The 19,743-nt window shown below is 42.1% G+C and overlaps 1 protein-coding gene across 1 annotated transcript in view; it reads left to right on the top strand.

The window, feature by feature from the left end:
- ALK (ALK receptor tyrosine kinase) overlaps positions 1–19,743 on the top strand; it is a 3,554,133-nt gene that overhangs the window by 701,193 nt on the left and 2,833,197 nt on the right. Inside the window, exon 2 of the mRNA XM_069608653.1 lies at positions 15,526–15,636. Coding sequence (XP_069464754.1) covers positions 15,526–15,636 — 111 coding nt within the window. The remainder of the gene's footprint in view (positions 1–15,525; positions 15,637–19,743) is intronic.

The raw sequence follows: 19,743 nt of genomic DNA, 5'->3' as shown, positions 1-19,743 counted from the left end.
GTACCACAGAATGTTATAATATCTCAAAATGGTATTTTAAATTCTTTTTTTACTGTCACTTTGCCATCAGGATTTGACTGAATTCAATAGAGCATATCAATTTAGGCTAGCAATGTGAACTTTATCATACATTATCATCTATAGAATGAAGATGAACAGATGCATCTATTAAGAATATATTTTATTATATTCAGTTAACGTAGACAATACTATGCAAGGAATACCAAGCCTCAGGTACATGTAGCGCAATAGTAGCGCTATTACTTGTAATATAGGATGCGACTTTTAGGACGATGCAATGAGAGGTTTTATGGTTCATAAATGCTATGTTTGTGTATTTCTGTATATAAATTGTTTACTCAATTTCAATCCACTAAGATTCATTCTATTTTGCATTGACATGTATACTATCCTGTAGGTTGTAGTTTACAATTATTTCCACATATAACAGGACTTTTTTAATGATAATCTGTTGGGTATCTGATCCTTCGGTAATATGAGACACATATTAATGTGGTGACGTCATGGCATTGTTGTGGCGTCTTGCATCGCGCTTTGGGGAGCAGGATAGCGCCATTTTTTAGTTAAATTCAGTTAGACACACAAGCAATGGTTACCTCTTTCTGAGGAACCCTTTTGCAATACAAACTTGATTAGTTATCTAAAAGTGAGTTTTAGGACATTTTCAGAACTCCAAAATCTACCAAATTTCCCTGTGGCTATTCTGGATGTAATATGTAATACCATTATATTACAGGTTATTCGCTACAGGTACATTATATTGCAGGTACTTCGCTACCTATTAAAACTTTGACAGGAATTCGGGGGGTGAGTCCCAATATACATTTTAAGATCTTAACAACCACAGAGAACCCCATGTGCCTCTACTTGATTGTGTGTTTGTTTATTAGGAAATGTGCACCAAACCCTTAGGTAGATGGGCACAACAGTTACAAGGATACCTGAAGCTTAGTTACAGAATAAAGATAAGTACATGAATCATACACATTTGTATTACAATTTTAGTAGGGTATACACAAAATCAGGGGGTTACATTGATGGGGAAAGATGGAGGTAGACACATATAATCTTGCAGGTTTATACAAAAGGTCACAGGTCCAGGTGGTTAGTAATTTCTAAGAGTCATTAGTTTGCAGCCATTTCAGCAAATTCCTTCTAAAGCTAGAGTATGGTTATTCCACTCTGACGGAAGGGGGCAGGGCATTCCAGGAGAGAGCAGCTTTGACAGGGAAGCTGGTTCCGCCAGCTTTGGAGAGTTTAAATCTGGGAATTTCTAGGCAAAGGTGATTGTAGGCTCCAGTGTGGTGCGTTGGGATTTTTCTAGTGAGTCTGGCAGAGAGATGGGGTGAGTGGTGTTGTTGAGGCATTTGAAGGCGAGGGATGTCATTTTGAGTAGTATCCTGTCCCTGATATTTAGCCAATGCTTGTCTCTTCTGAAATTGGAAATATGCTCTCTGCATGGTATATTCAGGGCTGCTCTCAGAGCATTATTTTGTAGTATTTGAATGTTGTTGATAGTACTTTTGTTAGCGCCAGCATATAAGGCATTACAATAGTCTAGTTTAGACATTATTAATGCATTGGCGAGTGTGATACAGCTGGGTCTGGATAAAAAGGGTCTGCAGGCCCTAATTAATTTACAGGTATAAACTGTAGATGAGGCCATGGAGATAACTTGTTTTTTGAGTGATAGTGTAGAATCCAAATAAAAACATGAGTGTTTTTACCTGAGTAACTACTTTAATTACGTTGCCATCAATGCTAAATGAATCATAATTGGGGCTTAGTTTTTTTAGTTTGGAGTCAGAGCCCAAGAGCAGGATCTCAGTCTTGTCATCATTCAGGCAGAGTCCATGTGAGGCCATCCATGCCTGAATGAGGAGGTATAACCTGTTTACCAGAGCTGTGTCTTCGACAAAGTTGCCCAAGAGGGGAATGAGGATCTGAGTATCGTCAGCATAATTAGTGTATTTGACACCCAGTCGGTCAAGTTTGTCAAAGATTGGCTTGGTAAAGATGTTATGCATTGTCGGTGAGACGTATGAACCATGAGGCTGACGGGGAGAAGACTCTCATCGTACGGTTAGCTAGGAAGGATTGAACCAAGGCTATAGCATCACTTGAGAAGCGTGCAGCTGATGCTAGATGTTCGCATAACACTGCTTTGATCCACCAGGTCAAAGGCTGCTGAGAGGTCGAGGAGGAGTAGCATAGCTGTTTTACCTTTGTCCTTCAAATCGTTGATTTGTGTCTTTAGATCAATTAACGCTGTTTCACTCCCATGTTGTGGTTTGAAACCAGATTGTCGTGATCCTAAAAGGTGGTTGGCCTCCAAATAAGTTTGGATTTGGAGGTAGGCTACTCTATCAATAATTTTGAGGAGAAAGGGGACAGTTGTAATTAGTGGGGATGGATGGGTCTAGTGTCTGTTTTTTAAGAAGTGGTAGTACCCACGATTATTTAAGGTTAATTGAGAAACATTAATTAGCTTAGAGATAAAGGGTGATAAATCTCTTGCTGCATCCTTAATTATGTGTCTGTCGCCCTGGCAGTTGGAGGGTTTCAAGGAGAGTATAACCTTTTCGGTTTCCAATATGGATATATTGGTGAATCTGAAAGGTGTATTCTTGATTGGTGTCGTAGTGGGAGGGATGGGGTGCATTTCAGTGGAGCGCAAAGAGGCTTTTTTGACAGCTATTTTAGTATGCAGAGTGGCTATTTTATTAGATAAAGCATTCTGAATGCTAGTGCACCATTGTTTATCTTTCAGGACATTATCTGTTGGTGGAATAGGGTTTTCCATTTCACGAAGGATCGTAAAGACCTCCTTACTGTTGGAGTTCACTTTGGAGATTCTTTCGTTGAACGTATTTCTTCTGGTAAAGATTATTTCCTTTTTATACATATTGGCGAAGTTGGTTAATGTGGTTTTGTTTCCGACTGTGAGGGAGTGTCGCCAGATGGCTTGGAGTTTCCTCTTTTTGGAGTCTTAATTCTTTAAGCTGGGGAGTAAACCACATATTAAAATGGGACTTTTGTTTACTTTTGCGAAGTTTGGTTGGCGCAATGGTGTCAAGGGCCTTCGTCACGGTATCATTAAAGGTGGCTTCTAGTGTGTTTGGGGCAGTGTTATTGGTGATTGAAGAGAGTGTAGGTAGGAGGAGAGGGAGTAGTTTTTACGCAGTGATATCTTTTTTACTTCTGGTGGGGAGCGTGGTGCTATTTCAGTGTTTTTCTGTTTTTGAGGCTCTATGGCGGTCAAGAAGTTAATTAGGTAGTGGCCGGTCCAATGTTGGGGGGTTATTTTAGTGATGGTATTGGCACAGTTTAGATTGGCAACCCAATCTAAAGTTTGCCCTTTTTATGTGCGTTGGGGTGAGGACTTTTGAGTCAGGCCATGTTCAGTCCTGTCAGGATGGTTTCAATGGACTGGGCATGTTTGTCCCTAGGATCATTGAAGCCTAAGGTGAAATCTCCTAGCAGTAGGATCTGTGAGGTGTCCTTGATGTTGTTAGTAAGGAGGCTGGATAGGTCGTCTTCGAAGGTGCCGATTGGACCAGGAGGTCTGTATACTAAGAAAATAGTTAAAGTACTATTGTCTAAGATCGGAAGTTTGGCTGAAAGTAGTTCACAGGATTTGAATTAGGAGGGTGTTGTCAACCTTAACGCTTGTTTAGTTTTAGCTGTGATGGCAAGGCCGCCCCCTCTGTTATCAGGCCTGTCCACTCTATGTATTTTGTAGTCCTCTATTATGGCTAACATGAGGGCTGGGCCCTCTGCGCCATGAAGCCAGGATTCAGTCACAGCTAAGATGTCTAGATCATCCATCGAGAGTATGTCTGCTATTTCTGTGGCATGCGCCATGAGGGATCTGGCATTGATGATGGCTCCTGTGATAGTTGTCGCTTTATTATGCCCTAGGGTAGAGGAGGGTCTTTGTTTAGGGTGGTTGAATTTGGAGTGAGTTGTATGCACAGTTTTTACGGGTGGTGTGGGTAGATAGAAATCTGTGGCTCTGGTGTTATGCCAGATGTTGGAGTCTTGGGAGCTAAGTCTGTTAGTCTTGGGTTCATTGATCCGGGGCAGTCTTGCTCAGAGTCTTTCCTTTCTCTCCTGCCAGGTACAGGGTCTGAGATTAATGCAGGCCATTGTAAGGGTGCAAAGAAGTGTTGATTGTATAAGCGTTAGTTGAGCCTTAGTGGTGGGCATGCTTTAGTTTAGCTAAAAGGGTTAATTAGTCCCCCGGGGGTGAGTAAAGCTGAAACAGGCGGAGCGGTAACGGGCGGGACAGGTGCTATGTGGCTATGCTGGCTAAATAGGCAAGTTAAGTTCAAAACAATATCGAGTATAGGATGACAAGAATAAGCAAATTCAGTTAAAAGACAATGGGCAGGTTCAGTTCAGAATCACTAGTCAGTATATGCTTGCAACAGTGGGCAAGTTCAGTTCAGAGTCCATGGCAGTATATGCTAACAAATGGGCAGGTTCAATTCAAGATCAATCGGTGGTATATGCTAATAAGAATACATTCAGTTCAAAATCAATAGGCAGTGTGTACTAGCAAGAGTAGGCAAGTTAGCAAAGTAGGCAGGTTCAGTTTAAAGTCAACAAAATGGGCAGGTTCAACTCAAAATCAATCGGTGGTATATGCTAATAAGAATACATTCAGTTCACAATCAATAGGCAGTGTGTACTAGCAAAAGTAGTCAAGTCAGTTTAAAGCCAATGGCAGTATAAGCTGACAAAATGGGCAGGTTCAAGTGGTCAAAAGCATAATACTTACTTTGATCATATCATATTACAGGCCGTTTTCTTAACACACGTGAAATGAGGTAGCTACATCGTTTACACATTTGTGTGAGTAGACATTTCATTCAGAATTATTTACATAATCATTTAAATTGAGAACTATCTTTCTATGTCTTTATAAGTAGCAGTTTAAGTGTCATGAGGGCAAGAACATCTTCTATTATTCTATTACATTATTTCCTTGTGTGGTGCGAGGGAGATTTTATGAAACAGGTAGAGATTTTGTACAATCATATAAGTAAATATGTTGACTGTGAGCTTGAAATGTGTTGCTCTTTACTACCTGTTCCAATTACATGCATTTCATGTTTATTGTAGAACCAGCCCCGATGATGGATTTGCTGTCCAAAATGCATTGGCTGAAGCTTTTATCACTTCTTTGTATAAAACAAAGCAGCAGTAAATCATAAAACAACATAAAAAAGGATGAATGTATCAATAATATCAATTTTGTTGTTGACTATATATGATCAATGAAATAGTGGATACTACAAATTGGCATCTCAAAATCTGATGATTTGGTCATCAGATGTGTTTCCCATGAAGTGTCCCATAAGTACAAGCCTGCTTCAGGTAAGCATGAGGAGGGGAAAAGCAAAAAGAGAAAGAGGCAGGGTCTACTTATAAAAATATTCCCATACGTCCCCCAAAGGTTTCATAAGGGGAAACAATCACATGAGCTTGGAAAGGGTATTGGGGCTAACTATCCTAAGGATGAGAGCGGGCATGCTAAACCTCCACACATTCAAAGGTTCAGTGGATTTTGTGTAGCTTGTGGAGCAAGTCACCATGTGAAGGGGGAACCCAGATTTAAGTTTAAGACCTGGGGGTCCATTCTGTGAATCTGCCTTTTTCTCATGAAGAAGATGGGACAATCACAAGGGTATCCTTCTCTTTAAATACGTTACCCAATGGTGAAGGTTCTGAAGTAGATTTAGTTTCCTTAGATTCTAACATTGCTGGAGCATCTACCCCCATTCCTGATCATCCCAAAAATTATTTTCCTGAGGATAGTGTACAGTTAGAAGGTGTACGTGTCTTTAGTATTAGGAACAGTGTGCAGAGTCTAACTGTGGTGGATTTCACATTGGTAAACCCAGCTGCTCTTGCCAGAACTGCTCTGGTGAGTACCCAGTTGACTGTAGGGCCTGCTCCTAACCTCAGAGTACTGCCTGTCATTGTAGCTGTGAATAGTGAAGTGGATAGAACATCTGCCAGTGTGAGAGGAAGAGTTCCTAGAGGAGTTATGTCTGAGATCAAACTCCAAGACCTAGGTCCTGGGAGACACTCTGCAGACCCATCAAACACCGGGTCTCAAAGTCAGGCTGACATAGCTAAGTCTATGGGAAAGTCAAAGCCAAAGGGGAAACCTAAGGCTAAAGGAGAGAAAAAACATAGAGGAAGAGGGAAAGAAAATATTCCCCTGCTATACCTACAACGGAGGTTGAGGTAGCTGGCCAAATCCATGAACCTGACGAGGAAGAGTGATCTCTGTGCATATGGAACATCTGCACTGCCAAGCTTGCTTGCAGAAGAGGAGGAGATTAACAAAGTGATTAGTAAAGGCCAACAGAAATGACCATCACTTAAAGGCCTTTCGGAAATGTCTGCTTCCAATTGGATGATGAGCCTTCTGTGAAGCAAGGAATTGAGCAGGAAGCTGAGTTATTATGTGTAAGCCCACAGCGCCCACTAGAGGGGACCATAAGAGGTTGGTGGTTCCTCGGGATGTGTGACCCTTGCTCCTGCAGTTGGCGCATGAAGTTCACCTGGCACGGTATCTTGAAGAAAAGATCACTCCAGATAAGTCACTGTAGGAGACAGTAGGAGAGATACTGTAGATGTAGGGATATTGTATATGAGGGGCAGTAAGGGAGCCGTGACATTAAATTCCGAGGAGGCAGTAAACAGAATACAGACAACAAATAACTGGCCTTCACTAGTTGCTTAAATTACAAATGGATGTGCACATTATTGTAGTAAGCATGTTTTAAAATGAGCCACTTCAGGGTGAATAGATGATCGGTCCAGTTTGCACTGTGTATATATATTAACCCAAACTAACAAATTAACACGTTCCCATTAATTGATAATTTACCCTTAACAAAGCAGTGCAAACTAGGTTCAGTTGAAATGTCAAAAGTAATGTGCTCTTTTTTACAGTAGAAGTAAAACGTGCAGGCAGAGTGCATTCGCTGTGATGTAATTCAATTTGTAAAAGGTGCCATTGTGTGCTGCAGGAAGCAATTGTTATAAACATCTTTGGGAGGTTGTTCTCTGAGTGAAGAAATGCCAAACAGCTCGGGTGATGTGTATAAACAGATTTTAGTGAGATTGACAGTGTTAGCATATAAATTCAGGAGACAGAATGAGTGTGGGCAAATGTTGTTCAGAGAACAACGGGAGTGCAGCTGACAGAATAGCAGAGCAGCAGACAGCTGGCAGACAAGTGAGTGACTGGGAAGGGTCGTGCAGTGCAAGATTTTCCAGGAAGCTGAGGCCTTGAGCTGTGTCTTTCGTGGGTGGCTAAATTTTGCATAATCCGTGATACTCCTGCATGCTGATAATCTAGTTCAGAGTGGTTTCCCGTGATAACAGCACAGAAATCCCACACACATTTGAAGTGAAGTGAGTATATTTGTAAAGTCAGGTGCACATGCAGAACATTTAGTTTATTTGTACTGTCAGGCAGGATCAAATGGAAATTTTATGAACAATGGGCCTCATTATAACTCAGGCGGTCCGGAAATAACGATGGCGGTAAACCCGCCGCCACCGTTGTTTCCGGACCACCCGATCCCGACTCCTGCAGGCGGGAGGTGATGTTCCCGCCAGGTCTGACCTGGCGGGTTTAACACCGCCCGCCTGCAGGCAGCCGTGGAAACACCGGCAGCATTACGAGATGCTGCTGTTGTTTCCATGATCCCCATTCCCATCGAGTCCCATAGGACTCGATCGGAATGGGATTAACACCATTCCGCCTCTGTGATTCCCGGAAAACCGGGGTTGTAATGCCCCGGTAATTCCGGGAATCACAGAGGCGGAATGGTAATACGAGTACGGCGTTAACCAGGTGGTTTTACCGCCGTGGTTACCGCCGGACTCGTAATGAGGCCCAATGTCTTTTTAGCATTTGAAATAAATAAATGCAGAAGTGTAAAGGGAGAAAAAGAAAGCTGGCCTGCTGTCGTGTTTGATAAAGGGAGAAAAAGAAAGCTGGCCTGCTGTCGTGTTTGATAAAGGGAGAAAAAGAAAGCTGGCCTGCTGTCGTGTTTGATTGTGTTTCTTCTTTTAGACTGTCTTCTGCCAATTGTGTTGCTATCCAAGGTCTGTGGTAAGATAAGAAATGTGAATGTTTAGTCATAAATACAGACTGGTCATGCAATCTAATTTAGAGGTGCTATTTTTTATTAATGTCCATACTGCATAACCTGTTTCAAATAATAGTGCATGTAAAAGAAAAGCATTTTTAAAACTGAAACAGTGGGTTGTGTTTTCTGTCTCTAAGTGTATTCAATGACAAAGATGGTATAACATTAAAGGGAAAAGCCACAGTGTGTCAAAAGAGGTAAACAGGAGGTAAAGTTTGGCACTCTTAGCAAGCAAGTTTAAAAGCGTATGTTGCATAGGTGATTGGTGCATCATTCACAATTGAAAATGTTTATGAAAAAAGCTGTCAAAGACAATAGTCCAGCCTCGTAAATAAGTGGCTGTGATGACAGGTAGCACTGTCAACATTTAATTCAAGTGTGTTAGGCCCAGTGATCTGTGATTAGAATTGACCCTAAATAGAATACAGGTAATGGAGGGGAATCTTGTCATACTATAAAGGGCATTACCATAACCACGTCGTGCTACCATTTTACCATGATAGTAAAATACCAGCAAACTAGGTACAGCCCTCTGACAAAATCCCGAACATCACCCAAGCAATCCTACTGGTCCAAGATGGGGGTCCTAGATTAAAACCAGTACAGGAGTTTCACTTTCTGTCAGCAATCTGACAAAAGTGGAACAAGGATTCAGAATCCACAAGTACCACTAGCAGTAGTGAGTGCATCCGTTAAAGAGACAAGGCCTAACTTTGTTAGATCAATAAATCTTGATGCATCCTCCAGAAATAGGAGTATCTTAGTGGTTGCTGATCACACCACCAGATATCCTGATGCCAACCCTCATCAGATAATGACTGGCAAGTCTGGGCACTTTCACCAGGGGTATCATCCCTATGATATGATATGATAGGTTATTTATAACACGCTTAATTCCCAGAGGTTTCTAAGCACGGACTTGGGGATCGAACCTGTGTTGTTTCATGTCGTCTTGCTTCCAAAGTGATCACGTTCCCCCAAAATATCCTCCCAAGACATCCCTGAAAAGGTTGTGCCATACTAAGGCAGAAGCTTGAAGTCCAGGTATAGCCAGACCCTCTGGTGGTAGGATGAGGTGACTTATAATTTGTCATCCTCATGTCCCCCACAATCAGTTGATCTAAGAGAGATTCTTTTGAACTCTCCAAAATATGATTGGAGCCATTAGAGAGCTCCAAATAAGGCAGTGGTACCTTCATTTATCATACTTATTGCTAGAAAATGTGATGATGAGTTCATGGTCTGGACCTTACCAAGTTGAAAGACTGAGTAAGTTAAACTGTTCAGATGACCTTGGAAGCTAAATAGGCTCCATAGAGATTCCTATGAATAGATCAAAGGATTTCCTCCTCATGGATCAAATGTGAGCCCTGCTCTTGGTTTCAGAAAGGGAGGCAGAGAAATCTGAGTCCCTCCATGACCTGTCCTAGGGCAACCCTTCTTATAGCTTCATTGTGAGTGGCCCAGTGTCCCCTCAAATAACTCTACAACAGTAAGGTAAAATGAACACTTTGCTGTGGCAATTTCCCCCATGTTTTCCCTAATTCCAGACTTAACACTATGGCACGAGTAGGGCTTTGTCACTGTAGTTGGTGGACCTGCCAAGTTTAGAAGTTGTAGTTGTTCAGACCAAGCAATATCTTAGATAAAGTTAATAAAATGTTGAATCCAGGGGAAATAGGGTCCTCTAGTGGTCCTTGGTCCAGTACTGTGTTTCTGGCACCAAAAGCAAATTTGAGATTCTGTTTGAACTACACAGTTCTTAAAGCTGGCACCAAGACAGATGCCCATCACCTTCCATGAACAGATGAGCTGGTGGACAAGCTAGGTGCTGCCAAGTACCTTAGCACCTTTGACCTTACTGCAGGGTATTGGCAAAATATCCCCAACAGAAAATACCAAGGCAAAGACTGTATGTACAACACCTGAGGAACTTTACCAGTTCAGGCTGATGCAAATGCACCAGACACTTTTCAGATGTTGGTCAATTGTGCCCTGAATGGGTTGGACACATTTTGCATGGCTTATATAGATTATATAGTGGTCATCAGCACCATTTAGGAGGAACATGTGAGAGACCTGGAAACAGTGGTGAAGGCTCTTCAGCAGGTCCACCTGACCATAATGATTACCAAGTGCCAGATTGTTCAGCGTCCAGTGACCTACCTTAGGCATACAGTTGGGTGGGACAAGGGTCAGCCTCTTGCCAGCAAAGTGGAACTGTACAATCCTGGGCAACCCCCAAAACCCAAACACAGGTCAGAGCTTTTCTAGGCCTCACTGGGTATTACAGAAATGTTATGGAAGATTATGGAACCATAGCTGCCCCCCCTGACTGCCCTCACTACTCCTAAGAAAAATAATGAAGTGTCTTGGTCTTAGGAGTATAAGTATGCCTTCTAAGCCCTGAAGGATTCCATTTATCAGGCCCCTGTTCTCAGGGCACCTCATTACCAGAGACCTTTTATATTGCACACAGATGCCTCAGATACTGAGATATGTGCTGTCCTTTCACAGTTAGATGATAAAGGCGGGTAACATCCTATATGCTTTATTAGTCACCAGCTTAAGGACAGAGAGTGAAAAGGAATGTTTTCCCATAGTGTGGGGCCTTCAGAAGCTTAGACCCTACCTCTATGGTTGACACTTCACTATGGAAACTGACCATGAGCCCTTAAAATGGTTAATTAACATGGAGGGAGAGAATCCTAAATTGCTCAGGTGGTCCATAAGCCTTCAAGGCTTTGTCTTCCCCATTGAGCATAGGTCAGCTGCACAACATAGCAATGATGATGGACTGTTCAGAATTTATACGAGGCTAGAACAGGAGTCCCATCCAGGATTGTGTTAGATCCCCCTGGCCTTAGTCTGGGGAGGGGAGGGTTAGGAATTAATTATTTTTAATCCATTTTCCCTCCAAATTCTATGGACTTCCAAACGGTTTGCTTTTGTCTTTTAACCTGTACTGATTTTTTACAGGGAAGTGAATTCTTCAGCTTTACTTCCCTGGCCTTTTTCTCATTTTGTAACGAGTAAACTGATCAGTCCTTCAGACTATCATTACTAGTAAACTATGTTTCCCTTTCATCTTTTTATCTTGTTGGTACCTTTTTAGCAGTGCACATAATATCTTACAATGCAGTGCATTGGGTATACGCTTGTATCACCCTAGTCTTTTACACATACTTTTATATGTGCATAAAGACAAGCTGGTGACAGCAAATAGCTTTTTACAATATTTGAATTATTTTTAATGTGCACGTTCATGTTTATCACATCTGGATACTAGAAACATCTTAGTGCCCTAAAATGGCCATACCAAAAGATATTTTGCTTGTCTTTGGTCATATTATATTTTGGCCTTCTTCCTGCCTTCTCAGTCCAGGAAATCCCTTATATATTCATGCATCTATCTGGGGAAGCTGCTGGGTGGGACTGTCGGGTCTCAGTCCAGATCTGTGGTGCCATAGAGTCCGGGTGTTGGACATGAGTGAAACCCACAGTGGTCCTACTATTGGCTGTTTGAATGGTGCACATCCTTCCCATGTGTGTGTTTGGACTTGCTTCCAGCCAGGATTTAGACCAATAAGAGGACTCATGCAGCCATTTCTTCAGATCAGAGTTGGAGCCAAGTATGTTGTGTAGAAGAGCAGCTGACTGAATATTCATGGATGACTCCCGAAGAAGCCTGGCATTCCTTCCTGGATTTCGCCCGGTGAAGCCCTCCTGGTCTACTTGACCTGCAAAGGTCCTGAGTAGTTCTTCAACACTTGGACTGGTGGGACCAATCACACCCAATACAATTTCGATGATACAGCCCTCCTCAGTATTTCGAGGTGTCCCTGGACCCCCCAGTGCACTCACCAGCTCTCCAGAGGGCTACCTTGGTAGAATTGTCACTGTTATGCGTTAGTCGCTTGAACATCAGTGGTGGCCAGCTCATGCCACAAGCCGCCTTCCTGACAAGTCTCAGCTTCCCAGCATCAAGGGATACTGCTCTGGAAGGTCTTCTTCACCCATGACTGGAGAGACAACTGCTGTTGCATGTGTGTGATAGCCGTCAACTCAACTTCCCCCGTCTAGTGAAGTGTCTGGAAGAGGTTTGCATTGGTTCCTTCTGCATTTCTTTTTTGGAAAGGGTTGCTCTCTGCTTCTGGAACTGACTGGAAGAATCCTTGTACCTGCAGCTCACAGGCATCTTCTACTGGATCCAACAATGGGAAAACCTACCTCTAGCAACCCCCAGTTGACATGCCTAATCACTAGGAGAAATCAAGTCAGGGTGGTGAGTAACTGCAACACATTCCCTGCCACCTTTTCTCCTTAGAATAAACCCAAGGATAAATGTTGCTTATTCCATTCCCTTGCTTTTTGATCATTTAATCTAAAGGCTGTATCTAAAAGATAAGAAAATAATTGTACTGACCTGTACCATTGTTGAAGTATCTTCTGGAACAGTTTCAAGACCACATGAACTCTTCCTACACCTTCTCCCTCTCCTTAGAAGAATCTTTGTGACTTTTGGGTGACTTTTGGGCACAAGGCCCCATACATCATAGCTAGGGCTCCCGATTCATCATTTGTATGTATTTATATGCATAAATACAGACGGAAAGTAATTGGTTTCCTCTCTGTATTTATGTTTTAAGCCATAAAAAAATGGAAAAACATGTGTTCATATGGTTGGCCAAGGCCACGCAGACTGGCAACTTGGCAAATGTAATTCCTTTTGACAGCCTGGCAAATACCTTTAATGCACCCTTTGTTTCTTCACTGGTTTTCAATCCTTTCATTTCCAGATCAGCAGTGATTGGAGAATGGATGGTTGAAGTGACCATTGTCCATCTGAAGGATGTTAAAAGTTTGTGCTTTGAGAACCTTTAGCAGTAAAATAGTAACTGAAAGACAAAATTGTATGTACTTCAGCTTAATCTGTGTCTCATTCCAAGGCAACATTAAAAGTAAATCTCAAAGTAAAACTTGTGACCATTTTAACTACCATTGTGATTTCAAGTGTGAAGAGTAGATAATTGTTTCTCATCATTACACCTTAATGGGACTCAGCAGTTTACTTTGCATTCTCCATCTCTCTCTCTCTCTCTTTCTCTCTCTCTCTGTCTTTCTATATATATATATATAGTCAAAAGCTTTGTGTGGGTTTGTGGGTTTGTGGCAAAGCATTGTTCCTTATATAATTCCACACTGTTTCACCAATCTGCACCAACACTTCCATAGTTACCTGTTAGGACCCTACGGACAATACTGGTTGCATGGCATGTGTACACCCTACCCCATTCTCCAGATTTCAGCACAAATCAAAATTAGTGTGTGGGTTTGCGGCTTGGCAAAGGATTGTTCCTTATACAATGCCACACTGTTTCACCAATCTGCACCAGGTTTTGCATAGTTACCTGTTAGGAAACAGCATACATTACTGGCTACATGACATTTGGACACCCCACCACTTTTCCCCGATTTCAGCACCTTCACTCATGAGACAGTTCCCGGAAATCGGTGAAACATCAATGTGGTCGTTTAAGGACCGGCCTCGAAATAAGGAAAAAAACTCGAGGTCCCAACCATGTTTCAAGGCCCTAGGATGCAGTGATTCCGAGATATTTGCACTGCGAAGCACTGCAACGAACTGCACCACGTCAGGGTGAGGCGACAGGTGGGGAGAGAGCATACAATGGTCCAAGTATGCAGCAACACACCTCTTACCTCCCACCAAAGTCTGCTCCGGGGTACGTCAGCCAACCACACATGCCAATTCTTAGTGCAGTTCACTTCCGGGTGCAAAGCACCTCAACTGATAAGCAAATCGGAACAGCGACCTACAGGATCAGTGTTATCACGTCTGTCTACAGAAGCTGGTGCATATTAAATTTGAAAATGCAACTGTAAATTTAAAGCTCTCATGTCAACATTTGATTTAAAAAAAGTGGAAACATACTTGTAAAACTTAATGTCAGTAATATAATAAATATGGATAAATGCAGGTACAAACATCAAAAAATAAATATGGATAAATACAGACGGAACTGTCAAAATCGGGATCCTTAATCATAGGGATTGGACATACAAAGGTATGCCCACATTCTTGTGAACAGGTTTCAGTCTACTGCATCACTTCTTACCTTCTTTTAGTTGATTAATTTATTGTATGCAATCCTTAACACATATGGTGACTGTACATATGTTTGACAATTGAGCATTGTGTGATATTGCTACCAGTTTGATTCATTTTCATAGTGTGTGTTTTGGGGCCTATATTAAATAGAATATTATTTCTACTTACCTGTCCAAATTGAATTTGTGTGTGCTTCACTATATGGACTCATTGTGGACCCCTCACCCCACTCACTTTCTCCTGAGACTAAGGGCCTCATTACAAGTATAGATGTAGCCATGCCGCTATTAGCGGCATGGATACCCCCATAACGGGTACCTGGTCCGGGTTCCCTGAATGGGGAAATACCGGGCTATTCCGACCTTGGAGGGCCTGGTATTTCCCCATTCAGGGAAACCGGATCCGGTATATCCCCATACCCATTCTAGCCCCCATAGGGATTAATGGGAATGGGGAGGATGCTAACAACGGGCTTGTTAATGACGGGCACTTTGTTAGCATCCTGGTCTGCTCGCGGGACCCGCTAAGAATGCTTGGTTTTACCAGGTGTCCTTACTGGGTCCCGCAAGCAAACCTTGTAATGAGGCGGTAGGGGGTTAATGGGGCCGGCAGCTCTACTGGCCCCGTTAACCCCCTACCTTCAGGGTCGTAATGAGGTCCTAAGTCTTGACCACTCTCCACGCTTACCTTAATGGAGTTTGGCTAACCTCTCTGAGTTCCCCTGTTCACTGTAACTCGGGTGGCCTCCTAAAATCAGTCCGCCATGCCAGATTCTAGAAATCCATCTTAACACCTCATTTTATAATGGGGGGGTTCACCCACATACCACCTTTCATGTCAGTTCACACTCACCTCATTCATTTCACATCTCTCGCAGCCATACATGCCCAACTTCAAATGTCTATATTCTGAGCCTATTTGTATGTCTCTCACATGAGTCCATACCATTCTTCTTACATCAGCAAATCCTGCAGTATTGAGTTTGGTGCCAACAGCATCTGTGTTATAGCAGTTATAGGGTTATTGGTGGTAGAATACTGTGCAGGCATAATATAATCACAATGATCTCTATTTGGCCTTATATTGTACATATGTAAACTATCTAATGGAATATATGTGTGCTATTGCCACAGAATATGCCAACTATATGTTGTATTAAATGTATTATTATTTTATTTATTTTTTTATTCAAAGGGTCAAACTCTGCTGAGTTCTCGACCAACATATTTCCAAACATCCCTATTTGGAATTTCACATGGACGATGAAAGAGGCCTCTTCGCAGCTAACACATAAAGGGTGGAATGGTAAGAGTTTTTTAAAGTCTTTTGAACAATGGGAAACCAGACAATGGGTAATTATTGAAGCACTGACTGTGAAATTGTCTCTAGGTAATTAGCGCCTAGCTTGTTATGGAGATGCTTTGTCTCTGCTGCAGTTTCTACCTCCTACATTGCCTCTCTCTTTGTGCTTTAATGCCTTCTCCCTGGACACATGTTGGAGAAAAGTATACATGATTAGACGTCATTTTGCTAGATGATTACGTTTAGCGCGCGTCCTTGCTGCGCATTGTTTGTGATGTGATTTGACGATGATTGGGCACCAGTGATCCAACTGCAAAAGAGAAGAACACTTTGTGTATAGGTTCAATTTTGACATCAACATTTAAAACATAGACTTCCAATGCAACGCATCCTCCTTTTCTTTTCCATGCATTAACATGTGATCCCTAAATCCAACATAATAAAAAAACAAGGGAAAAAGATCCCAAAAAAATAATAGATATACAAATATTGCATCATCTCTTAACCCAAATTCCCAACACAGAGTTCACACGTTCCTCATGATAACAGCAATCAATTCCTCTGAAAACCTCACCCCACATACTTAAATTATGCATTGTACTCCTTTTATCATACATATAAAGCTCATTTTCAAATCGTTTTGCTTTTATGAACCACAAAGAAATCTCAAAGCTCACTCAATTATAGATGGGTATGAACAGCAGGGACGTTTTACACTCAGGGGTATCGGGCGCGTGTGTAAGCATTGATGTTGAAGTCTTTGATTTGGAACTATCTTTTGGCATGGTGAGATGGAAAACAGCCCCGTTTCTTGATATTTTATCGTTTCTTTTAATGAGGGAACATCTGCTACTGAGGAAGAAATATCATGGAGAGGCACTAGAGGTCAGGCCTCACTGATGGAGTTCAATGAGGGCCATGCTGACATCATACGGCAAATGTCTCAATGCCCTCGTCCACTGATCCTCAGTCTCTAATATGTAAAACAATTCCAAGATTCTTTACATTTAAACCAAAAAGTGTCTTATATTTGGGTTGTCCCTCTGTAAATACCTATATAGAAGACTGTCCAGACCATTGTCAGATGCATGGTTAACTAGCAACTAGTGCAAGTCTGTATTCTCGGCTAACCCTTTGGCATCTCCCTCCTTACACCTCTCAACCCATCTTCAGTTCTTCAACTTCTCATAATACTTTTTAAATAAACGTACCTTCAAGCATCTCACCTCTTGTGCCCCTGGCATGTCTATCTCACATCTACCTCTGAGTCCCAATGGATATAGAAAGGGGACCTACTCTGTTTTGAATGAGCTCGCTTTGGAGTTTCCTTTGTGGCCATCTTGTTTTGTAGTTTTCTACTTTTTGCTTTGTTTCCCTTTTGCGTGAATATATTCCACAACATGAAGTGCCACAGTAACTGGGTGCTAACTAGGTTACAATTGCAGTGACAGTGGACCCATCTGCCAATAACATCACCATCAGCCCTCTGTGCAGGTCTGTACACATCGCCAGCCTGTGCGCCCAGCCGAGGATGCCATTGTTCGCGATTCAAAGCCTTCTGTGCTTCCGTTATTGTTTTTTATTGTTTATATTGCCTACAAACCGTGGTGCAACTCCAGTGACTTTTCTTGAAAGTTACATACTCAGTGCACCCCTATGGGCCTGGACACTACACTCTCCCGTATATTCTCAGAAGCATCCAACTATATGGTGTAGCCCCCTACTCTGTCACAATAAACCTTTCTCACAAGTTTAACTGCCATGGTCACCGTGAACAACAATAGTGAAAACATTGTGCCCCTTAGTAAATAACCTGACCTGTTTAGAGAATGTGGACCTGATATGATATGATAAATCATTTACAACATGTCTGTAGACAAGTGTTTGTAGGCGCGACCTGTTCAGAGAATTGTGATTTTTCTCCTGCCCCATAGTGCCCTTAACGTTAGCAGCAACTCCCATATCGCTGGTGTAAGCTAAGTTAGAGGATGTTGACGCACGTGGGCACCGTTATGGGTAGATCATCCACTTTGAACGTCTGCCAACAATCTTCATCCCTACCTCTGCTTTACAGAAACCCATGCTGCCTCTTTGGCACTTGACTCCTCTTTGTTTGCAAAGTGCTTGATCCGCCATGTATTAACGGTGTGCTGAGTGCAGAGTGCTATCAGTGAAAGTGAAAGACTACAAGACATTCTTTATTTATTTATTTATTTTTTCATTTATTTGTGGAGCGCACTACAGCCCACGGGCATCGGGGCGGTGTAAACGGAGCATAAAATGGCTTAATTCAGGGTTACAAGAAAGTCGCTCTCCCTTGACTTGCCCTCCCTGTCCCTTCAGCCTGTGCCTGTGTAAAGACACTTTACTGGATGTGTGGTGAATTGATTCTTAGGAACATGTCCTCATGCTCTCTCTGGTCAGGATACCCTTGACGTCAGATTGTCTTGCTATAATAAAAAACCATTTGGTGTGTGCTTTGCCGTGCATTGATCCGTAGACAGTATTCTGTGGTGAAAAAAGTAAGCATAGTTGTGTGTGTTTGTCAGACCAATAAAGCCACTGTATACCTGAGAATCAGAAATGGCTGAATTGTGTTCATCACAAGGGAATTGGATGCAAGATTAGCGATTCATTTCACTGCATAAAGAATTGTGAATTTGTGGCAAAAATGTTCACTGTCATCAAAATAAGATTTTAGAGAAATGAATTAATCAAAAGAACATTTTTAAATACAGTACACTATATTGATTCACAAAATGTTTTAAAGATATCTAAAAGCAATAGTGACTTTGAAAAAACTATTTGCTAAAAAGTTTGAATTTACAGAAAATGTGCTGAAAGCATTTTAAAGAAAAAATCTGATGGGAGAAATGTTCCATTTGCTAATTGAGAGTATGGTAGCCCAAAAACCGGAAGAAAAAACAATCCACAAGACAAAATAATCACTGCATCTCTTTGCAAGGGAAAACAAAGGTTTATTGCATGCCAAAAAGGTATCAGATGATTGGTAGAACCAAACTGACACAGAGCTCGTCTGAGCTCAAGACGTTACATCTTTTATAGCGGAGAAACCACAAATTAACAATACTATGCATAGTAATGAGTACAGCATAAACCCACCACCTTCTTTGGCTACCACTTATGGAACATGCTAATCCCCACCATAGTCGCTTGACTGATTGGCTATATCTACGCTTCCCCCATTCCCGTAGACACGTGGTCCCCTACATCAACACTGTCAAACCCAGGTATATGATGGGAGAGTTCTTATCAGTAGGTTCATACATTTGGGGCCATCATGTGATGTGCACCCGCTTGTTGCAGACACAACTAAAGTAACTTGGCGATACCAACCCTGCTTTTGATTACACAATAGGTGTCCTCATTACCTAAATGACATGGTGCACACAAGCTGCACCCCTGACCTTGTACTAAAAGTATTGCCATCACCACTGCTTCCCCCTGATCTCCTTCCAACATCAGGTGCACAGGGTTGACGTGACCAGGGCACCACTCTTGAGTCTGAAATTCAAGGATTTGTTTGCTTAAGTTGTGTCTCTAGGTGTAATTCATTTGCGATGTCCACCCCAGGGTGAGGGCAGCAGTGTTCTAAATTTTTGCATGGCTCTTGGCATCAGAGATCCTTGTGCCCAATTCTCATGAATTTGTTCTTCAAGGGGCACATCCCTTCCTGCTCTTCTTTCAACTAACATTACGTTCCCATCACATCCATGCCCCACAGCTGGATACAATTAGTGTTTATCTGCACACCATGAGTACCTCTGACCTCAGCTTCTTTCATGAGGAGCAGGAAAGGGGATTTGTTTTTGGAGCTGAAATACCAGAGCTGCAGCTCCACACCAGGGCGTGCGTTCTCTTCTGTTCATCATGTTCTAGGCCTTAACATAAAAAATGGCGACACTTCTGCCAAGGTAATGCACCTCCCTCGCTTCTACCTCACTACCTTCCTATGTCACTACAGTACATCAGTACACAGGGCCTATAATACTGCCCTATCTATGTCCTCTGCAACTACAACATTAATACATGTGTTGCTATATGTGAGTATCTAATATGTTTTAGACCTAAGACAATGTATCTACTGAC

This window comes from Ambystoma mexicanum, chromosome 4q, assembly GCF_040938575.1.
Source record: "Ambystoma mexicanum isolate Mex_15411 chromosome 4q, UKY_AmexF1_1, whole genome shotgun sequence".
NCBI classification, from domain to species: domain Eukaryota; kingdom Metazoa; phylum Chordata; class Amphibia; order Caudata; family Ambystomatidae; genus Ambystoma; species Ambystoma mexicanum.
Note: the sequence above shows the minus strand (reverse complement) of the source record. Positions and strands in the feature narration are given on the sequence as shown.